We start from the raw sequence: 24,780 nt of genomic DNA, 5'->3' as shown, positions 1-24,780 counted from the left end.
CCACCTCTTCTTCCATTCCGATGTAGACTTTTACTCTCACAATGGCCATTCCCCATCCTTATGTCCGCCAGTCTCCTGCCCATTGGCTTTGAGTCTGGATCATTTACCACAGCCCAGCCCTGGCAGGACTTTGTAGCCCACATCGCTTTGGATGTAGCATGTTTCTCTGTGATGATGTTCTTCAGGTTTCTCCATAGACCCCGAACCCCATGCTGCACCTGACCCTAGTGGCTAGGCTCCCACTCAGCCTAGGCTCCTGCTGGTCTGGAAGGGGGATTACATGACACATTTGCCTTGAAGATTTGTCCTTCTTTGGCTTATGAGACACTACTGTCCCAGGCTTTCTTCTTCACCATTAGCTGCTGCTTCTAAACACTTATTCCTTTGCTCTCCCCCAGTAAATTCTGGTTATTATGTATAGAGCAATATGATTTTTTTGGAGACGGGGTCTCACTCTGTTACCCAGGTTGAAGTGCAGTGGTGTGATCATACCTCATTGCAGCGTTGAATTCCTGGGCTCAAGTGATCCTCCCACCTCAGCCTCCCATGTAGCTAGGATCAGAGACATGTGTCACCATGTTGGGCTAATATTTTTATTTTTTGCAGAGACAGGGCCTTGCCATGTTGCCTAGGCTGATCTCAAACTCTTGGGCTCAAGTATTTCAAATCATCTTTTTTACAGTGTGGAAATTGTCTCAGCTGGACAAAATTTACTTTCATTTCTAAGAACAGGAATCATTTGCATTACTATCAATTTCCTACTATTTATAGTGTTATAGAAGAGTTGAGTCAAAACCAATGAAAAACACAGACCCTTATAGAATCAGGCATCCCCAAGGGCCCAAGAGGCAATAGTCAGCCTTGTAGTAAAATGATGTGCAGGTAATCATTTGTCGATTTCAAAGTCTTCCATCATTTTTCCCTGATGTATTTACCACATGCTTATTATCATGTGCCAGATTCTGTTCTAAACATGTAACTCTGATCTCATTTAATACCCACAACAAAAAAAGAGCCATTTTATCATATAGGTTGTGACACAAAGGCTTAGAATAATAAAGTAACTTTCTCAAGGTCAGATACGTCATATGTAAGAAAGCCAAGGTTCAAGAAGTGCTTTTACCCATAAGTATATAATTTGTGGAATAAAGGATTTTTTTCAAGGTTGCAAAATAGTTAAACTATGAATTTTTGCAAGAAGATTTAACCCCATCATGTGAAGTCTTCAGCTGACTGATACCTGCTCTTCAGAGTTAATACTCAGTCCAAGAAAAGGATGTTATCAGATCCTTTCTTACAGCACAGATGTGGTTTATGACCCTCAAGAGGGTGACCCACCAAAACATGCTAGACAGCCACAAAGCACTCCTCCATATGCGCACGTCTCAAAAAAACACCCCTATGACAGGGGAACTCCCAAGTTGATGGGAAGGTTCAGTGAGATGCTACAGTTGGACTGCAATTCACTAGTTCCAGTCTTTGTCCACAGTGCTGAATGCTAACAGTCAGAGCAAGAGGCAACTGTGCTCAGCTAGATAATTCTTTGATAGGCTGAAGTAGATTATTTTGTACTCACTTATAATTGTAAATGGGAGTACTCACTGATTCAAAGAACAAATAAAGTTTTCATTGTAAAAAGAGCATCAAAAAAGGTGTCCAGCTTACCTATTATATCCTTCATGCGACTCATTGAGGAAGTATCTGAAACGTCTAATAATATGACAAAATCAAATGCAGGAGAGGGAAGAGGTACTTCTTTGGAAGTCGCAGGATCAATAGCCAATGTGGATTTTTGTGCTTTTTTTCTCTCCAGTTCTGTGAGGTTTCTATTGTAGCCTGTAAGAGCTTCTTCCAGAAGCTGTGCTTGGTTTAAAGTCATTGGAAAACCATCTAGGATCCAGTGCTGATTCACAGGTATCTCGCTAAATTGAAACAGGACAACTCATGAATATTTTGTTAGACACAAATACTTTGGAAATTATATGATAAATCTTTCCTTTTTCTTTCAGCTCCACAATAACTTCCTACTGCATGAATTTCATTACTTCATAGCTAAAAGATTAGGCTCACTAATGTGCCACAATCACTCCTTTGCTTAAAATACTTTTGTGAATACTTGCTGCCCTCCAAATCTATTCCAGAAGCTTTAACACATTAAAATTAACTGGCCACACCTGTATTAGTCCCTTTTCATGCTGCTGATAAAGATGTACCCAAGACTGGGCAATTTACAAAGAAAGAGGTTTAATTGGACTCACAGTTCCACAAGGCTGGGGAGGCCTCACAATCATGGCAGGAGGCAAAGAGGAGCAAGTCACATGGATGGCAGCAGGCAAATCGAGAGCTTGTGCTGAGAAACTTCCGTTTTTAAAACCATCAGATCTTGTGAGACCCATTCACTATCACGAGAACAGCATGGGAAAGACCCGCCCCCATGATTCAGTCATCTCCCACCAGGTCCCTCCCACAACACGTGGGAATTACGGGAGCTACAATTCAAGATGAGATTTGGATGGGGATATAGTCAAACCATATCAACACCTTATTTCTCTATAACTTGTTGTCTCTTACAATTTTGCACCATTTACTTCAAACAAACTCATCTCCTCAATGTAATGTGAGTATGAATTGCATTTTCTATATTGTTCATAGACTGTTCCTCCTTTGCACCTCAGTTTCCTAATTTATACAATGGGGTAACATAACATACTTCATAAGGCAGTTGTGAGGATGAACTGAAATGATGCATTTTAAAAACTCGGCACAGAGCTTAGCACATACTGGATACTTGTACTGCCAACCTGGAGAGCTCTTCCTATCACACCCAAGCCTGTGTAGAGTCATAGTATCCTGATCTCAGTTTCTCTGACTTTCACTTTGCCATGCAAATGGTTATATTTCTCTGCTTAACACAAATTCAAGTGAGTCTTTTAAAATCTCAGTTAGATTATAGGATGCTGAAGTGCAATTGGGGTTTTGCACTCAGCACAGTGTCCTCTTTAGAGAATGGGTGTTGAATAATTATTGTTTTAATTTGCAGCTGGAAAACAAGGTGAGAAAGGCATAAACTTAGACTGTGTTCTTCTAAGCCCTTAAATTATGCAAAATTGTGTTTTTGGCCTTTGGATTCAAACATATAATTTCATTTATTTCTGTCGAAAATCATATTAAACAATGGAATCCCCTTTCCAGAGGTTTCTGAGTCTACTTTGGGGCCTGCATATGATCCTACCAATAATGTAGCAAGGAAGGAGGGGGAAAACAGAAGTTAAAGGAAATTTCATTACTTGTGCAAAGTCATGAAACTAAAAATCACCCAAATCCAATGATCTTTCCATAGTATCAAGCTATCTTCATGTCACTGTCTATTTCTCTCATTAGGTTATTAAGAGCAGGAAAAGACTTCAATTTGGTTTTATAACTTGTTTAGAGCTTGGTGAAGCATTCTGCATAGAACAAATTTGTTGATTTGGGCCTAAGATGGGAAAGAGAATTTCCTTGAGTTCCTTCCTCCACCCACAGTCACAGGAGCCACTTCAGAGGAAGTGGGAGGTGAGGGCCACCCTTGTTCAGCCGTAGTGTGAGGACATGAGATGATGGGGAGTCAGGAGACCTGGACTTTGGCTGGGGCTACACCACTAGCCAGACATATAACTGGAGTACCTCACTGAACTGTCATGTGCCTCCCTTTCCTTATAGAAAAAATGACGGATTTAGACTGGATCAAAGATTTCACACTGATGACTGTCATCTGGAGGAGCCTTAGGGGCAATGAGGATAGTGGTAGTGGAAGGAGGGTAATGGAGTTCTGACGATGGGGTGTGGAGGTTTCAGTTCCACTGAAACTAAAGGGAAGAACTGCTTTATATCTGATACTTTTCATATACATTATTCTTTGGAGCAGGAGCAAAGAATCCCATGGCTGAAACATGCTTTACATCACTTCTGAGAAATGTTACAACTGTTAGAGTGAGGTCCCTCCTAGCTCTGGGCGGCCCTGTGATCTGATTTCTAGACACATCATCATTGAGAAGCAGCTTAAATCTTTAATGTCATCTTTTAAGAAAACACTAAGGGAAGTCCATTCCAGATGCAGAGTAGAACTCTCAGTCCTCCTTCCTCATCTCTCTTGGTCTCACTGGTTCCACATTCCACATCTCACTACTCAGTTCTGCTTCCTCACCTACTTCAAGTTGTCCGCAGCTCTTTCTCAGGGGGCTTTTTGACAGTTTTATCCAGCCTACTTGGCCTTCTCTCTTTATTACATTCATTAGCCAAGTCTCTATGGCTTCTTTTTTCCCCGTGGTCTGTGACCACACAATTGAGTGTTTCCCTTGGCTTTTCCAATTACTCAATTTCTCCTTGAATTCCCCCCAGGTAATAGAACCTGACTTTATTCATATCTGGGTAAAAGAAGTCAAGCTTGGTATGGGAGAAGAAGTGGAATATAGGCATGTAAATCACAAAATATATCTATCTTTTCATTGCTATATATTTTCTTGTACAGATGAGTGAAACTTATGAGATATTAAAACAAAAAAATTTCCATATTATTCTGGATACATCTTTGTGTGATAAAGAATATATTAAATAGATAAGAAGAAGAAAAATGCAGTACATACTTAATAGCATTTACCATGATGTCAACAAGCAGCACATCAGGAATGCTCTTTCCTTTCTTCAGCAACTGTTCTGATTTTGCACCAAGTTGAGCACGCGTAGTGAGCTGGGAAAATAAACAAGAAATGACAGAAGATGGCTAATTTAAAAGTCAAATTCCAAATGTTTGGAGGAAAAGTCAATTAAATGACCATGCTCTCTGATGATGACACTGATCATGTGGCACAGTTGGGGAGTCAGGGAAGCATTTCAGGAAAATGTGTGCACAGAATGTGAGGCTCTTCCTTCGAGGCTCCCTCCCTTCCCAGATTGTACTCTTCAATTGCAGCTGCTCTTGCATCCCCAGACTTAATTCTCTAATACCTTAAATCAGAAAGATTGAGCTCTCTGCTTGGGCTGTGGCCACTCATGCCATGCAGACAGGGGCATGCCCTCTGGGGAAAACTCATATAAACATGGCCCTTGCCCAGTGAAGTTCTCATCTTTCCATGGTCAAATTCCACAGATTTTCTGCCTGTTGTTTGCTGCTTGCTTGTTTGCTGTCTCCTTTTAGCCCTCAAATAATTATCTTTTCTATTTTGCCTAGTGTTTATACTTGTTATTTGTAGGTTAGTCCAATACAAGCTACTCAATATCACTGAAACAGGAACTTACTTAGAGTCTATTCTTAGCTCAGCTGCCAGAGTGAGAATGTTATGTCAAATGGTATGGCTCTATTCCAAGCCCTGTTAAAATTCTCCCTTTTACTCCAAATGTCCCAATAATTGCCTGAGGGCCTGACTGACCTGATTCTTTTCCTTTCTCACCCATGTCTCTAACCTCATCCCTTACTAAATACTCTCTGGCCCAGCTGGCCAGGCACTTTCCTGCCTCACTATCCTCACAGCCTGGAACACTTCCCCCGATCCAGTGGGCTGGTTCTGTCACCTCTTTCAATCTGCTTAAGTCTCCCTTTCCCAAGGAGGCCTGCCCGATGTCATAAGGTGACCAGCTGTGCCTCTTTCACTGCCCTTGGCCTGTGCTCCTGCTCCCCTTGCTCCACTCTATGTTTCCTTTTCTTATGACACTCATCATCATCTTCAATTTCATACTTATCTCTATGTTCATAGTTTATTATGTCTCTCTCCATTAGAGAGACATAAACACCACAAGGGCAGGGAATCCTGTCGTTTGTATTCACTGATATATCCAAGGTATTAAAACACTGTACAAAACAACATATGCTCTTTGAATTGAATTGAATTGAATATGGAATTTGTGAGATTTTAAAGTCAATAAAGGTAAATATAAAACATACTTATCCTTTCTGCTAATTCATATTTCAAATTCACAGAGTAAATAAGTCTCCTTTTCCTGCTTTTTCTGAACCCATTTCTCTCCCATTGCTCATCTTGTTTACAGTTTGGTGTATATCCTTCCAAAACTTTTTCTATCTTTAAGCACTTTTGAAACCTAAAATATTATAAAACTGTTTTTCATGATAAGATGCATAATAAAAAAATCAAATGTAATACAAACAATAAAATTTCACTTGGTTTAATCTGGTCATTTTATTTGATGACCAATTAGTTTCCATTAGCAGAAATAGTGAGTGAACTGTTGTAAACATTTTTTCAGGCATTAATAAAAAAAATTCTGTAGAGTCACTAACAAGAGTAAAGATAAATTCTGGAAAAAATATTTAAAGGTAAAGAGGGTATGAGTGAAATAAAAGTCATAAATTAAATGGTAAAGATTAAATGAATGTGGCCTCAGTCTAAAATTTTTAAAAGCACATATTTATTACCCTGGCAAAATTGAAGAGTAATTTCCACTGCTTTCAATATGAATATTGAGAATACAAAGAATGCTAAGTAAAGTCAGATGACCTAATATTATACCATCAAATTTACTTTGAAACCAAAGAAGAACACATTGCCATTTCATTGCGTTTGAAGACACTCCAAAACGCCATTAATCATGACATGTTTTATTATGCTAGTAGCTAAAATTAGATCATAATACTTACTTTTAAGAAACTATCACTGGATTTGATTTCTTCAGCTTTTGGTGTTTTATCAGCATTAGCACCTAGCAATAGGAAAAGCGGTAAAAACAAATTTCTGGTATTTACACCTAACAACCACAGCAGTATTTGACCATCTATGGTTTTGGACATAAGGGTTATCAGATCCAGCTATGCCTGAGATACTCAGAGGAAAGAAGTAATAGAATCACCACAGCATAGCTTTTACCTTCACTCACACCATTAAGATCCTGGCCACTATGTGTCTTGGTGGTTCCCATCCCTCCCTATCTCCCTCCCTTCCTCCCTCCCTTTCTGCATGATCTGAGCTCATAAAAATATCGTTAGGAATACTTTAACACAGTCAGGGGTCGCTTTTCAGAAGACAGTCAAGTTTTTCAAAAAAATGTTAAAATGTTATTTTTTTACACTTTTATTTTCCTGGATTACCAAGTTATAGATAAACGTCTTAAAAGCAGATGACTCTAGAAGTCAGAGGTGTTTTAACTGAAATTCTATGAAAAAAAGAGAAGTTTTAACAGTGTGTTTATAATTACTTAGACTAATGTATAATAAAATATGTAATAAAATACTTATAATAGTTTTAAAAAATCAACTAAAATTACCTCTTAAGAAACAGATAACAGGAATAAGGGACAGATAGCATCCTCTTAAGAAAGGAAAGTCCAACCTCTCTGGAGTGTTGTATGCTCATAGTAAACCTGGACATTGTTCAATGGTAATGGCAATAATAATGATAGCACAGGAGGAGCTCGCTTCATGCTAGAATATGAGGAAGCTATTTAATATGGCAAAGCCTTCACTAGCACATACAGGAAAAAATATTTAATACTTAAAATTGTTTTCCTTCAATGGTTCTACAAAGGAGTTGAAGGACTGCAGCCCAGATCCCAAGGGAGATAACTTTTTGTTATGTTTGGGAAACTTAATTGCATTGGCAGTGCCCAAGGCTGAGAATAAACTTAGGAACCACTGTGCATATAGGTTAAAAAGACCAGCCCCTACAGCCTTCTGCAATACAATAAACAAAGCAGGAGTACGTTTGTAGAAAGCCCCAATTGTACTCATACACACAGTCTTACACACAGGTGAGAACAAGAAAAGACTGTCTGTCCCCTTGCACAGACAGGAAGAATGAGGATGATTTATTCTGGCTTCTTTCATAGTAGCAGCAAAACTAATTAACCATTTGAAGGAGACTCAAAAGGTTTTCTTGTAATTTTCATCTCATCCCCAGTTGTAGGAAAGAGTGATCTTGCTCCCTCTGTCAAATGGCCATATGTAGACAACTATATAAAACTCCCTTTGGTTCTTGTTTATTTCCCTGAAAGCATGTTCGTGCTCACATATATGTGTTCTCATTGTTTCTCTCTCTAATGTAAATAATAGATGATTTGTTTTGAGATCTTACTAAGTATCGTTTCACCTTCTGTTTCTGGTAATACTTCATTTGAAACTGGACCAGCTGAAAATACATTTTGTGGATCCTTTGGAGAGAAAACAAACACAGGGAGGGACTTTACCATTGCTATATTTTAATAATTCTCCTAATTTTATATCTATAAGTAAATGTTTGAGAACAAATACTTTTTATCTATAACATTAATGATTTTAAAGGAGATTAAAGTTTCAGTCCTAAATTCTTATTTCCAGAAACAAACAAGATTGGATAATTGCACTTATAGAAATACACAGTAACCTGTGATGTAATCTGTCTTTTGAATGATCTTCAATTACTATGTAAAATATGCCCATTACTATTTTGAAAAGATAATGGAACCTAAGGAAAGGGTAGAGTTTACGGAAAACCATCTTGAACAATCCTAGAGATGTCAGTCATAGCCATAGGGTAATTTTTAAAAAATGTACATTGTCTATTACTTTATTGATTAAAATATAAAGATATTACAACATGGAAGAAGAGAGAGCCCACCATGAAGAAAACTTCTCCCAGTTATTTTCAAAATTAATTGTTAAATGACATTTATTTTTGCAGGCTATGCAAATGATCTGGATCAGATTATCAGCTAATTCATTCAGTTGCAGAGGCAGCATAAGGTAGAGAGAGGAAAGAGTAGTGGACTTACAATCTGGAACCTTAATCACAGAGAAGCCAATAACAAGCCTTCTGACTTCAAGCAAACCAATTCATGCTTAGGGTCTTTACTACATGCTCTGTAGAATGAGGGAGCTGGACTACATCAAGGATTCTGAAGGTGGGGCTACATTTTCCTATTCACCCCTCCACTCCAGGAATCATTATGCAATAATGAAATGAGATGCAATATTGATGGGAATATGATACAGGTAAACCTTTCAGAGAGCCATCCCCCAATTGAGATCTACTAATGTAGATCAGGTGTCAGCATACTACAGCTCATAGACCACAAAGGCCTACCAACAGTTTTCATACAGTTTCTGAACACCACTTCAGCAGTTGACCACTGTGAGACTGGAGACAGAGACTGGAGTCCTCCTCTACCTCTGTACCTGCTGGGATTCTACATCTGCCTCAACCACTGCCCAGGGCCAGCACTGGTCTCTGACTATACACTGGGGACTCTGATGTTGGCAACTGCCAGAAGCTGGGTGGGAGGATCTCCGTGCAGGAGTTGGTGACTTCTTGAGTTCCCGCAAAAGAATTATATACCACCCTCCCAACCTCCACAATTCAATCACTTCACCCACCCCCACTTACCAGCTAGTGGCTCTTTCATCGGGAGAACGGCTCCAGCTGACGGCTACTAGACCCAGAGGGGGCCCATCACACAAGACGGTCTACCCAGACAAACTGGTGGGAAGCAGGAGTTTTCTCTCTTGTTATACAAGTACCCACATAATATCCTTGATTTTACCTCTTGGCCTCAAATTTATCCTAAATATTTAACTTAAATATTTATTCTCTAGACTTTTGCAGAACCTAAAATTTTACTCTCTGGGTTTGTACAGAAGAAACTTCTGGTCTAGAAGACGTTTTAAATTCCATCCAGCTCCAAATCTCTAATGTGCTAGGCGCAGAAGAGAAAACTAGAATCACACTTGCCTGGCTTTCTTTAATCTCCTCCTGCAGAACTGGTAGAGCATTTTCTTCATCTTTTTTCTGAATTGGTAGGACCTCACTGACTTTTTCATTGTCATGAAATGCTTGGATAGCTTCTTGGACAAGAGTGTCAATAGAAAGTATCCGCATAGGAAAGTCTAAAGTACAAAATATAATCTTATAAATAGCTTTTCATTTGGGAACTGGAAATTGTCTTTATGTGCTGGTTTTGCCCTATAACAGTCTTTCAGGCCCACTAGAACTGTCTTTTGGATCAAGCTTATTTTTGTTTGTTTTGTTTTGTTTTGTTTGAGACAGAGTCTCACTCTGTGGCCCAGGCTGAAGTGCAGTGGCGTTATCTCGGCTCACTGCAATCTCCGTCTCCCAGGTTCAAGTAATTCTACTGCCTCAGCCTCCTGAGTAGCTGGGATTACAGGTGCATGCCACCACACCCGGCTAAATTTTGTATTTTTAGTAGAGATGGGGTTTCACCATGTTGGACAGGTTGGTCTCAAACTCTTGACCTCAGATGATCCACTCATCTCGGCCTCCCAAAGTGCAGGGATTACAAGCATGGGCCACCGCACCCAGGTGGATCAAGCTTCTTTTTAAAAAATGTGATAAGGCCTGGCGTGGTGGCTCATGCTTGTAATCCCAGCATTTTAGGGGGCCAAGGTGGGTGGATCATGAGATGAGGAGATTGAGACCATCCTGGCCAACATGGTGAAACCCTGTCTCTACTAAAAATACAAAAATTAGCCGGTGTGGTGGCACGAAAAAATAAATCCGTCTCAAAATAAATAAATAAATAAATAAAAATAAAATAGATAAAAAGTGTGATAAAATTCAAATAACATAAAGTTAAGTACTTCCACCATTTAAAGGATACATTTCAGTAGCACTTAGATATTCACAATGTGTGCAACCATCACCATTATTTTGTTCCTGAAATTTTTAATCACCCTGAAAGGAAATCCCAAATCAATTGAGCTGTCACTTTCATTCCCCTACCCCTGCCTCTCATGTCCAATAATTCGCTTCTTTCTCTATGGATTTGCCTATTTTGGATATTTCATACAAGTGGGCTCATACATTATGTGACCTTTTGTGTCTGGCTTTTTTCACTTAGCATAACGTGGTCAAGGATCATCCATGTTGTAGCATGTATCAATATTTCACTCGTTTTTATGGCTGAATAATCATAGCCTGGAAAATTATAAAATTTTTGATGATAGAGATTTCCCAACATATCAGCAATGCTTCTTGTATGGTTTTTTTTTTTTTTTTAAATAGACATAGACATTTGCAGCTACAGTCAGTGTAAATAGGACCTAATGGCAGGCAGAGCAGGAGAAAAAATTCTACCTTTTTGTAGAGACCTTAAAATGGTAGTTTTTCCACTTAATGTTTTCCCCAGTAAGCATCCTTTAACAGCAAATGAAGGTAATTCAGGTGGTGTTGATTCTGCTCGAGGAGGAAGAGATTTTTCAACTAGCCTATGAAGAATATGGCCCAGTATGCAATTGTTGGAGGGTGGTAAATTGTCAACCATTTCTTCTGGTAAGGCCCACTCTCCAACCATGTTCTGTAAAAATAACAATCAAATAAACAGAAATATTCTGAAAAGTGGAATTTAGGTATATGAAATATTTAAAAGTCAAAAGTAAATCCAAATCATAGCCAACAAAAGCCAATCAATACTTTAATTATATTATAAAAATGAGTAATAACATTAATAATAGTTTCATAGTAGAGGGCAGAAAAATGCTTCCTACATAAAAGCAAAAAATAAAAATAAAAAATAAAAAATCTTAGCTTATGAAAGTGAGCATATAAATTGAGACATTTTGTAATCTAGGTTGAATATTAAGACATTTAAATTGATGTTATCACCAGTAAGCAAATAAAAGACAGTAATCATTTCTCTGCTATCTTATGCAAGTATTAACTTTATTTTATAATATTTTAAAGTAATAAAGATAAAAGAGAATTTTCATGTTCAATATCTCTAAGTCTAGCGTGTTTAACTCCCACTTCATTCAGGTTTCTTGATGAAATGATCAAATGATTAGATGGAGAGAAAAAACACAGTACAGATCACATTCTCTGACTTGCATGTAATATAACTAGAAGTTGATTTCAGAAACATAGAAAAAAATAAGTATTTAAAATGAAAAGCATTCTTTAAAAATGATTCTTGTATGAAAGAGGAAATTGAGACTATAAAGTCTAAAAGGAACATTAAAACAACAGATTTATTAAAAATATGGGGTGGGATCAAAGTGTACACATAGGAAAATACCCCTTAGCCTAAAATGCCTTGATCGAGGTGCAGCGTTCAGTAAATCAGTAGACTAGAGTAAATAATATTCTATTGAATATTTCAAAATAGCCAGTAGAGAACCATTCAAAAGTTCCTAGCATAAAGAAAAGATAAATGTTTAATATGACAGATATCCCAATTACCCTGATTTGATTATTACATATTTTATAAATGCATCAATACATGTGTTTATTATGTATCAATAAAAAAATTAAAAAGAAGGAAAATAAACAAAGTAGACATTAAAATCGGGAATAAAAGTAATTTTAAAATAATCAAACTGGGAAGAAGAAACTTGTAAAAATAAAAATGGAAATTAATAAATTACAGAGGAAAACTATCCAGATACACTTTATTGATAAAATTCTAAAACTTATCCTTATTAATAATGATAATGAAATTTCTACTACTTTGACACAAAAGTGAAGAATAGCAAGTATCAATGTTGTAACATAATAGGAAAAATAGCAGACACATGTACTCTCTGTTCATCATAGCACTATTCACAATAGCAAAAACATTGAATCAACCGAAGTACCCATGAAGAGTGGAATGGATAAAGAAAATGTGGTATATGTACACCATGGAATAGCACAGTCATAAAAAAGAATGATGTCGTGTCCTTTGCAGCAATATGGGTGCAGCTGGAGGCCATTATCTTAAGCAAACTAATGCAGAAGCAGAAAATCAATACTGCATGTTCTCACTTATAAGTGGGAACTAAACACTGGGTACACACGGACATAACGATGAGAACAGTGAACACTGGGGACTACTAGAGGGAGGAGATGCAGAGAGTGGCAAGGGCTAAAAAACTACCTATTGGGAACTATGCTCATTAGCTGGGTGACAGGTTCAGTCACACCCCAAACCTAGCATCATGCAATATACTTCTGTAACAATCTGTAACAAATGTTTGCATGGTATAATTTTAATAAAAGTAGGAAGCGGGAAGAAAAAGAAGACGTTAGGCACAACTATACTATAGTAAATTTGGATTTATAACTGCATGGTAATAAATGATATTCTAAGAAAGTGCAAATGATTAAAATTAAGTAAAATCTTTGAAAAAATAAAAGCCATGAAATAAATGAAAAAGATGTCATAGAACTATACTTATGAAAATTGAAGACACTAATGGTTTACAGAAAAATTTTGTTTCCTTAACTGAACAGAAATTTAAATGTTTAAAAGTCTTCTGGAGTATAGAAGACGATAGAAAGCTTTCCTGTTTATTTGGCAAGACTAATATAACCCTTATACAGAAAATGTATCAAAGATAATTGACAAAAACAACATCCCAAAAGAAAACTACAAGCCAATCTCCCTTGGAAATATTTGGCACAAATCATGCATCAACATTAAAGTCAACGTAATATTAACAGACAATAAAGATACTAATTGACATTGACTCCATACTACGTAGCATATACTGTTGTTTTCATGCATTATGTCAAACGATTCTCACACAACTCTTACACACATAGTATTATTATTATCTTCCCGATTTACGGAAGAAAAATCTGAGTATTGCAAAGACTAAGTTATTTTTCCATGGTCACAATAAAGAGTAATGGCAAAACCTAGATTGGAACCCAGGCAGTCAGATCCCAGAACATGTACTCATATCCAGTATATGATGTTGACTTTATCCCACCATGACTGAATAAGAATTATTTCATGAATCCAAGGAAGGTTAAATACTAGAAAGCCTATGTACTATATTCATTAATAGGTTAAAATAAAAAAATAAAAGCATAAGATCATTCTGACAAAGAAACAACTGATACAACTCAAAATTCATTTCTGATTTTAAAAATACAAGAAAAACAAACAAAATAAAACCATATCTTAGTAAGTCATGAATTGAAGATACCTTTCCTAACACTCTCTAGACCAATGGCAAACCAAAATAAACTACACATTTTTCCATTAAAGGCAAGAACAAGAAAAAGTTGCTCATCATGAGTACTATTAGTCACATTATTTGGGAAGTTCTAGCTAGTGCAACAAAATAAGAAAAAGAAAGAAGCAGCACTGTCTCTAGGAGTAATGGTGGCTGCTGAAGAGCAGAGTTCCTTGTGCAGAGGTGGCAGCTATAACCTGAACTGCTGCTAGTGCTCTGGGGTGGTGGTGGCAGTGACAGTTTTCTTGTCAGACTTTGCTATGATTGTTCCAGTGATTTTCTTTGGAAGTTTAACCTTGAGTCTACTTTTGCGCCCACCTACGGATTCTTTGAGCCACCCACCATATTTTGAGTATTTTCTTTTCTTGCTTATTCAACAAGGATCCTTTTGTTTTTGCCTGCAAATATTTTGCTTGCAAAATTTTTTTGCTTGCAATTTTTTTTTGCTTGCAAAAGCTGACAACATCAATGGAATTAACAAAAAATGTATAGAGTCTATATATAGAAAGCTTCAAAATTTGACTATTAAGAAAAATGACTTGAACAGAGGGTGAGATAAAAAGGTTCAAAATTATAAACCATTTAATTCTCCCCCAAATTAATCTAATTTAATGTTTAATGACAACAAAAGTGCTAGTGTCATTTCCCCCTAGTCATCGCTCAAAGATTGATATGACAAATGATTTGAAAGTTAAAGTGGGCCAGGTGCAGTGGCTTACACCTGTAATCCCAGCACTTTGGGAGGCTGAGGTGGGCAGATCACGAGGTCAGGAGTTTGAAACCAGCCTGAACAACATGGTGAAACCCTGTCTCTACTAAAAATACAAAAATTTGTGCCACTGCACTCCAGCCTGGGCGACAGAGCTAGACTCCATCTCAAAACAAAAGTTAAAGTGCAAGAAGATATATAATGGGCAAAAAAACAATCCATTAAAAATACTTAAAAAGGAAAGTAATGGTAGTGTTGCCTTATAAGTTATGAAAGTGCTTTTAAAAAATATGGTAATGAAAAGAATGAGTTACAGGGACAGAATATTCAGTGTACAAAAATATAGATTCCAGAAACAGATCTAATTATATGTAAAAGTTTAGTATGTAATAAGGTTTATACTTCACATTAGCAGAGAAAGATTATTTTACAACTGGTATTTGAATAACTATTTATATATTTGGAAAAAAATAATGTTAGATATCCTTATACTTTCATAAAAATAAATTGACACCAGAAGAATGAACGACGTAAACAAGAACTCTAACAGCATGAAAATTTGGGCAAACACTGATATGCTCCACGATTGTTTCTCCAAGCACAACACCAAAGCTGAAAATCACAAAGGAAAAAGTTGGTAGTTTGATCACACTCTACAAAAACAAAATCTTCGGCACATTCTCAAGCACACACACACAAACACACGTAACTCACACACTTCAAAAACAAAAAACAAAAGCAAAATATCTGCAATATATGTATGTGTATATTCATATATATTTGACAATAGGTTAAGAATTTTAGTACATAAAATAGATATTCAGAAAAAGAAAAATAAAAGAAAAATGGTGGAAAGGATATAAATGGGCAATTTTGACAGTAGAACAAAATGGCCAATGAGTTTATAAAGAAATGTTCAAATTCATAGTAATAAAAGATATCCAGATAAAGCTATTATGTATCATATTTTGCCTAAAACCAAAAGATTGAGTCATACTTCTCATTCACCACTGTTAAGAGGGTAAATTAGTATATTGATTTATCGTATTTTCAAAAGTATCAAAAATTGCTGCAATAGTTCTGTCATAACAATAAAAATAATTAAGACATACAAGTCAGAGAAGAATTAAGATTTTTTATTTACATATACATATAGGTAAAATGGTATTTTTCTGCAGTCACTTGAGGATCTTTAAAAATTATCTTCAGTGCACATAAAATATATTTAGTAACATGATATGTGATAATTTCATTATCTAGATATTATTCCATTTGCACTCTATCAAAGAGAGAATAGAAATACATGTAATTTATATTTTAAAATTATTTGGAATTAGTACTTATAACCTATTTATTAAACTATTCAAACTTCAAAAAACCCCATATATTGTTTCAGCAGTGCAGAGATGTCAAATCATAGTGCAATATTGAAAATTAGAAATTCCAAGATATAGGCCGGGCGCGGTGGCTCAAGCCTGTAATCCCAGCACTTTGGGAGGCCGAGATGGGCGGATCACGAGGTCAGGAGATCGAGACCATCCTGGCTAACACGGTGAAACCCCGTCTCTAATAAAAAATACAAAAAAAAAACTAGCCGGGCGAGGTGGCGGGTGCCTGTAGTCCCAGCTACTCGGGAGGCTGAGGCAGGAGAATGGCGTGAACCCGGGAGGCGGAGCTTGCAGTGAGCCGAGATCTGGCCATTGCACTCCAGCCTGGGTGACACAGCAAGACTCCGTCTCAAAAAAAAAAAAAAAAAAAAAGAAATTCCAAGATATATTAGTATTTTTTTAATCATGTAAGTCTCCTCAAAATTGTATCTCAGATGATCAGTTCTATCAGCACTTCTATTATATCACTGCCCTTAATCATCTTAATGTAAGTCTTTTCAGTCCAAAGATCAGGGATAGAGAAGCATAAGCAATGTCCATTTGGGGAGATAAAGGAGCTGCCTCATCAACATAGGTGCTTGTGAAATCCAAAGAGGGAACCAAAACAAAAGACAGGATACGTTATATTTCATTATATTTCTTTAAAAACACCAGCCAACTACTGCTAGTCTGGATTGTCTTAAGTCAGTGTATTTTTTTTTTTTTTTTTTTAAGGAAGGTATGTGTCTTTGTCTTGTGTGTGATTTAGCTCAAGTTTCCTAATCATTTTCTGGAGGGGACCTCTCTGAAAAGCTCTAGTTTAAAAATGATTGGCCAAATTTGACCACTAATTTGAATGACTTTTTTTCATATTAGTCAAATAGATGATGTATGGTTTATAAATATTACTACACTATCATTAAGTAATGAGCAAGTCACATTTCTGGCTTATAAATAAATGCCCATATTATATTTTTAATCCTTAACTCTTAATTAATATGACAAAGTGGCCCTCAGTAACAGATTAAGTCTACAAGTGGAGTTATTTATTTAAATAACTTGAAGTAAGAAAAGTTTGTTTAGGCCACTTTTGACAATATTTCTATAATTATGCTATGTCATATAGAAATAAGCATATCCCTATGTTCTTGCTTTTCTTTCATCAGTATTCTTTTCATACCCATTATCTGACAAAGCACGCTTACTTAGAATATAAGTTGTCAAATTTGGTAAATGTTATGAATGGCTTGTCTGATTTGGCACCAGAATTTCTGATATGAGAACATTGCAGATAAGAAAACACTTTTTGAAACAAATTTTTAAAACCCTAAAGTGCTCGTAGTTTTTCTTTAAAATTGGTGTAATGTAGTTATACACAAATTTTAGTACATTTAGTATATAAATATAATCCTATTTGGCTGCCAATTCTATACATACTATTCTGTATTTATAAAAATTATTTTGTTTTAGTTTACTGCCTTTGGTCTTTCTAGGAGCTCTGCACATAATAATAATCTGCATTGTTCAAAATTAGCCAGATACTAATAGGATCTGCAAAATTACTGATTGCACTATAATTGATTTCTTGCTTCTGCTTTCATTTGTTGGAATTATTTATTCTTCAAATTAGACAAATGGTGATTATTTTATGTAATGTGGCCAATTAGAAACTAACCAAATAAGAAAACAGAAGCTATAGAAATTATGTAATTTTACAATAAAAAAGGTGATATTTCCAAGGCCAAGTTGAAGTGGAAAGTTGCCAATATTGTAATGATTTTGAGCTGTTCAGTCACTTAACCCTTTGAAAGGAAGCAGTCTTAGGCTTAACTCAGATGACTTGAGTTTCTATTGTATAATGCTTCTGCTACTTGCTTGCTTTGCACTCTCACTAATTCCATCATCTTTGCAGCATAGTAACAATATGTGTATCACCAGACTGTTGTAAAGATTAAATGAAATAATGCTTGTGTGAGAAGCCTATGTGCCCTCTGACTATGAACAGTTTAGGAGTTCTCAGGCAGCTGCTGAAGGCATGTAAGAGCGCCACATCCAGCCACACTCCAATCTGAAAGGCCTGCTTCCTCACAAAGAATCCGAATAGCCCTCTTCCATCACTAAGCTAGCTGTAGAATGTGGCCAAACACAATGGAATAGGATGTCACTGTGATGAGAACAGAATGCTTAGGCTGACCTGTGGAGATTAGCATATAAAGGATTTGGTGGAACACATTGAGCAGAATCACTGTCAAAGGAAAGCCTATGAAGTTCCTAGCAAAGACCAAAAATAAAGGCTGAGTCAAGATAAGCATCTCAAAGGGGAGGAAATTGGAACATCATGAGTGAAAAGAGATCAGAAGAACTGGAGAAAGAAGAAATTCAGATTAAAAAGATGGTTATTAGTTTAACGACAATGAGCTAAAGAGATTTACTAGTTTATTAGTGATGAGGAATCAAAAATTTTTATCAGATCTCTATTTTACATATTTGTTATCTATGTAGATACGATTAAATTATTTATATAATAAAACATAAATTATTTACTCTTTCAGATATTGTTGTAAATAGACACCTGACTATGAGGCCCACACTTTGACGCCCAGAGTGGGTAAAACCAGGTAAGTATCACATGGTATAAACAATTGCTTTAACGAGATACTCTTTCTGTGTAGATGTACTAGTCCCTGATTTATGTAAACTGTCATGAACATGTAGGAAACAATTATTAAGATGTCTTGATTTTAATAAAAATATTTTAATTGCACCTGCATAAATACTATCAGTATGCATTTTTGAGAAGGTGTAAGTATAAGATTCAGGATCCATCAACACCTAGGAGGTCTGACTCTCCCTGTGAAGTTTAGTCTACCTAAACAGAGATCATAAAATTACAACAGAGAGTAAATAGACTCTGCCTATGGTAAAAAGTCACAACCTGTTCACCAGCACTGGTTTTTGTTTATTTGTTTTGAGACGGAGTCTCACTCTGTCACCCAGGCCAGAGTGCAATAGTGCGATCTTGGCTCACTGCAGCCTCCATCTCCCAAGTTCAAGCAATTATCCTGCTTCAGCCTCCCAAATAGCAGGGATTGCAGGCATGCGCCACCACATAGCTAATTTTTGTATTTTTAGTAGAGACGAGGTTTCACCATGTTGGCCAGGTTGGTCTTGAACTCCTGAACTCAAATGATCCACCCACCTCAGCCTCCCAAAGTGCTGGGATTACAGGCGTGAGTCACAGTGTCTGGTCCACTAGCACTGTTTTTATTAATTGACCTACACTGACCTTTCCAGAACCTGAATTCTGAATTCCTCAACCCATAGTATCTACCATTTTTACAGATCCCATCTTTACAGATCACATGGGCCTACCACTCTGCTATCTAGTCTGGATCCAAAGCACTCACATGCCTCCCTATACCCTAATGTAGGAGCCTAATGGTGACCTGGGGTTCTGATTCTGGTTACTTCCAGTCTCTCGTATCTTTTTATTTTTTTGTGGCCTAATGTGTCAGTATCCTTGGTCTCCTTGTTATGAATCATGGCTAATAGAATCATGAGCATTTACAAACAGAGTCTACTTGGAAACAAACATGCTTGAATGTTGGCTGAGTTGCACACTTCAAGGGCAAGCTTGGGCTCCCACGTGTCCACTGGGTTCCCTTCTTGATTGTATCGTTGCCCAAGTGATTGAATGATGCTGCTGATTACCCCTGTAAAAACCACATGTATCTCATTCTCATTCTTGCCACTTCTAAACATCCAAGTTGGGAATGGAGCTTCCTCATTCACCCTTTCAAAAAGTGGGGAGAGCTGACTTACTTAGATCCATTTGAATAAACAGAATCTGGGCCTTTGGACATATTCGTTAATGCATAAAATCTCAGAGCACCTAGCACAAAATTCAACAAACAAATAATAGAGTTACAAGAATAATACTTTAGTAGAGACATTCAAAGGTGGCTTTTGTAGAGGAGTAGTACTAGTCTGAAGGTACATATAATCCAGTGTTTGTCTTCATGGATCACTAGAACTTCCCAACATCTGCATGGCCTGATATGTCCCAGATGTTCCCAATTTAGTGTGTTCTAAATACTTCAGAATTAAATTACTGATACATTTAGAAAGACAAGGTAAGTGCCTTTTCCTCTAAGAGACAGAAAGGACCTTCTAGGAGGATACAACACTTACACTGTTTTTGATACCTCCTAGTTTCCTTGGTTTCCTGAAATGCAATCTTTTTTTTAACCTATATTTGATAAGACCCAACAACAGATTATCTTGCTGCAGTGGCCCAAGGACTTAGGGCAGAAGCTTCTAACAGACTGACTTCAAGACATTCTGTATGCAGTGACTCCACAAAATGAGGCTATGCCCCTTTTAGAGGGCAGCCAACGTACTGTAACTCTACCATGGCAAGACATTCAAGCTGCCTTGATCTACGGCTAGCTTTCCCTTGGCCTACCACTCTGCAGGTGTGGCTTGGCTGGCTCTTCCCTTGGCACACCACTTTCCCTTGGCACAACACTCTATAATACTTAAAATATAGTTAAGACTTGTACTAGCAGCCTCAGAAGTAGTTGTAGCCATTACCAATCCTCAAATTTCAGAGAAATTTGAATTTATGTTCATCATGATGGACATTTCTTTAGCTATTCAAGACGTCCAGGAAGTCTTTTTCACCAGACATGTCCATTTTTATTGGTCTGAATCCCTGTAAAGCACTCCTATAACTCCCTGGCTTCTCTTGGAGCACAATTACCACTTGGACTACATCTTCTAAGACAGTGGCTTTCAAACATTTTTGACTAGGTCTCCCTGTAAAAAAAAAAAAAAAAAAAAAAAAAAAAAAAATGCATTCTACATTGTGACCCAGCATTTCTGTACAAGTAGATATAAAATGCACAAAAAAATTTATGAAATGCTTATCATCACTACTTGTGATATGCTTTATTTCCTGTTGTATTGCATTGCATTTTATTATATTTACTTTGTCCTTTTTAAAAATAAATACTGGTTGTGACCTAAATTAATTTCACAATCTGGTTTCAATCTCTTTTTGGACAACAAATAGTAAAGGATATTTCACTGGACAAGATACCAGGAACCCTCAGTTCTAATCTCATGTCTATAATTACCATCTTGGGTTTATTTTTCTAGATATCTTCAAATAGGGAGAGTAATTCTTTTTTTTTTTTTTTTTTTTTTTTGATACAGAGTCTCGCTTTGTCACCCAGGCTGGAGTACAGTGGCACGATCTCGATTCACTGCAAGCTCCGTCTCCCAGGTTCATGCCATTCTCCTGCCTCAACTTTCTGAGTAGCTGGGACTACAGGTGCCCACCACCACAGCCAGCTATTTTTGTTGTTGTTGTTGTTGTATTTTTAGTAGAGATGGGGTTTCACCGTGTTAGTCAGGATGGTCTCAATCTCCTGACGTTGTGATCCGCCTGCCTCAGCCTCCCAAAATGCTGGGATTACAGACTTGAGCCACCGTGTCCGGCCATAATTCTTAATTTTATACTAACAGTGACTCAACTCAGAGAGTTAGAGAGTCAAAGTATATTTTTAAAGTAATATAGTTCTCAGTATAATTTCTCATAATTGGTTATAATTAATTTAAAGACCAGCTCACTCATATGCTAGATTTTATTTGTATTATTAGATTTTAGTTATTGGTTACCTGTTTTCTAGTACTTTGGAAAACTGTATTTTGTACAATTGCTGTTCTTAAATTTTTTTATAATGTGAATCTCTAAAAACTCTTATCAACAGGTACATTATTATTATTCAAAATGCAATAAAACTTTAGGCTTATTGGAAAATAGACAAATTAATAGTTAAATTGTATCCAAAAAAAAAAAAATTAGTGAGTGAGAGGTTAGGTAATTTATTAACTCAAGCCCAAACTCTTGGGCAGAAAATGATGTCTTAACCAGGGACAAGCCAATTGCCCATTTATAGTATTTTGAGTTGTTGCACAGTCTACATGTTTCCGTTGGAAGATTGTTAGAAATAACCAAGATTGGTATCTTCAGAGATTATTGAAAAAGTCTGGATGCTGGAAGTGACTCTTAGTTAAGGACACCCAAACACACTTCATAAGCTTAGTTTGGGCTACAGGCTTGAAATTTAATGAAGCCATGGAAAAAATACAAAGATAGAAGAATCTAAGCTCACAGCTCATAGGGTTAGGTCCGTTTTGCGCTAATACCTTTAAATCAACTGACGCCTACTCATACTTCACAAATCAACCGAATTTCATCCCTTCCAATGTGTCCCATAAACTCCTACTCTTATCTACACAGCATCATTCTCTGGAATGGTTTTTCTCTCATCCCTACTAAACTGTGAACACTGGGAGGGAAGGATCTCTGTCTTATTTAACTTTATATCTTCAAGACCTAGAACAGTGCTGGTAGAAGTAGGCACTCAATAGATATCTATTTATTGAATGAATGAATCAATCAGTATTATAGGCTCAATATATGTGAACAGAATAAGTGACTGACTAAATTGAAATTCAATTTTAGTGATTTAAACTAAGTACAAAGATGACTTAGGCCTCCAAATAAGATAGGCATAACCCAAAACTAGAGACAAGATCAGAAAGTATAATCCTCATAGACAGAAGCTAGCAAAAATCCACATACCACAGATGACATTAGCTAATACAGTAAGCATCTCCCAAAGTAACAACCTGTAGTATGATTTAAAGTGTGCTGTTAAATTAAGGCATCTCTTTTTTTGTCAGCAAAAAGCATTTCATTTAAGATGTAATATATGAAAAACAATTTATTAATTTGGGTCTTTCCAACAAACTATGCCAGAGACTTAACAGGGAGGAGAGAGGTGTTGTAATGCCATTTTTAGGTACAAAAACAAATTAAAGTATTTCAATTTTCTGATGTTTTATCTCAGAGAAAAGATGGAGGACAAGTCTTAATTTTTTTAATAGAAATATCCCCAAATCACCTAAAGCAAATGGGTAACATCATTTAGGGAAAAATAAATCCCTTGAGAACATTGACTATATTCACATTACCACAAATCCTATGGTTGCAAATAGTTTTTCAAAGTGAATCCATATTTGGGAAGAGATCTGTCACACTTGAACGTAGGTAGCAATAGATTAGAACTGGTCAGAAATTCAAATAAGCAGCCTGCAAGATGCCAGAAAACTAGACAGGAAAGAAGTCAGGTTTAAAACAGTCAGGAGCTGGTAGGTCCTAAAAATCCAAGCACCTGGGCTGAGTCCAGGGTCCTGGAGTGGGAAAGAGCAGCCCATGTCAATGGGTAGGTACAATCTGCTCTATGACAGAAGCTGTTTGTGACCTGGTTAATTTCATATTCCTAACTAGGTATTTGCTTTGGGTCTCCTAGACTAGTATGAGCCAGCTGTATTCCACATGACTGGCAGATGAGAAAAACAAGCTGCAGATGTTCTAGCTCTATTTGTGGCAATTGTCTAGAGCCTCCTCACTTTGCTTCCAAGCCTTTAATGTGTGTCCTGTTCTGTTCCAGTTCTGCCTAGCTTGCAACCTGCCAGCTTTGTTTTCATTTTCTAGTCTGGTTCTCACCCAATCTCAGTTTCCATCACTGGCATGCTCAAAGGACTTGGCTTGATCCCACCTCTGTCTCTTCCTGTTTCTGGCCACATCAGGGAAATTATCTTGACTGTCTTGGTTCCAGTTCTAAGAATTAAACCTCTGGCACTGTATCTCCTGGCTGACCTTCCGACTGGGTCTGTCCTGGTCTCCTACCATAGGGAATAAAATACTATAGAAGTATACCTATTGCTAGGGTAGAATGAAAAGTCTAGTGGCTATATTTCAGTTACTGTGCCTGGGGAATATGGCACTCTGAATGAAGCCATACTCCATGGGAAAGTAATAAGGTAACACTTTCAGTTTTAGAGCCTCTGTTGTCATCTCTTCCAGGGCTTTCTGTCCTCCAAGTACCCCCAAACCCTGAGGAAATCTGGAAGAACTGCCTGAATTTTATTCAGACTTAAACATTTATAATAACTTCCCAGGTTTCTTAGAAGAGGCAGAAAGTGTGGTTATTTATCTTCCCTAAGGGGAGTTCAGCTGTGTAATCTGGCATCCCCACAGGGTTTCTTGAACACTGTATGGGACCTGTTTGATAGCCACGTGACAGTGGAAAAGATTGATGCTGCCACATACTGCCTTAGATAAAAAGGCAGAGAGAAGAGAGGATGATTAGCTGAAGTGCAGCTGAATTCTGTCTTTTTATCCAGGAGCTGTCAGGAAACGGGCTCTGTGTTGGGGCCCAGTTTCAAGAAGGACTTAGAACAACTTTGGAAGATGAATTGACCCTGTTGTGTGAGCCTGGAAGCCTTGTTAGGTCACTTGACCTCCAGTCAGGTCAGCATATGGTTAGCTACCTGGACACATCTTTCTACCAGACACTCTGGCCTTCAGATTCCAGAGGAGCCAGTGGGCAGGAGTGTCTATCTTTCACTGACATTGACAGGGTGGGTGCACCTCTAGAGAGAAGGTCATATCTATTGCCAGGAAATGCAGAGTCTGCACTATCAAGGGAAAGGCAGAGGTTAGCTCAACTTCATCTGCCATGTGGAGCCCCACGCTGAGCTGAACAGTGTTCTGGCTAGAAGCAGACTGTGGGTGGCCAATGCCTTGCCTATGGATCCATATCATGGTTAATTCTGGATCATTAGGAAATCTAATGAATTTGACCTGATTCAATAATGCCTTTCACTCAGTAATCTGATCACTTCTGTTCCAGGAGTAGCCTTCCTCAGTCTGC

At 37.2% G+C, this 24,780-nt stretch overlaps 1 protein-coding gene across 1 annotated transcript in view; it reads right to left on the bottom strand.

The window, feature by feature from the left end:
- SPEF2 (sperm flagellar 2) overlaps nucleotides 1–24,780 on the bottom strand; it is a 184,062-nt gene that overhangs the window by 99,011 nt on the left and 60,271 nt on the right. The window contains exons 11-16 of the mRNA XM_015139859.3: nucleotides 11,052–11,271; nucleotides 9,690–9,844; nucleotides 8,058–8,133; nucleotides 6,629–6,690; nucleotides 4,623–4,726; nucleotides 1,666–1,922 (exon numbers count right to left, since the gene is read on the bottom strand). Coding sequence (XP_014995345.3) covers nucleotides 1,666–1,922; nucleotides 4,623–4,726; nucleotides 6,629–6,690; nucleotides 8,058–8,133; nucleotides 9,690–9,844; nucleotides 11,052–11,271 — 874 coding nt within the window. The remainder of the gene's footprint in view (nucleotides 1–1,665; nucleotides 1,923–4,622; nucleotides 4,727–6,628; nucleotides 6,691–8,057; nucleotides 8,134–9,689; nucleotides 9,845–11,051; nucleotides 11,272–24,780) is intronic.

This window comes from Macaca mulatta, chromosome 6 (genome assembly GCF_049350105.2).
Source record: "Macaca mulatta isolate MMU2019108-1 chromosome 6, T2T-MMU8v2.0, whole genome shotgun sequence".
NCBI lineage: Eukaryota > Metazoa > Chordata > Mammalia > Primates > Cercopithecidae > Macaca > Macaca mulatta.
The sequence above is the reverse complement of the archived record's forward strand: the minus strand, read 5'-3'. Positions and strand labels throughout refer to the sequence as shown.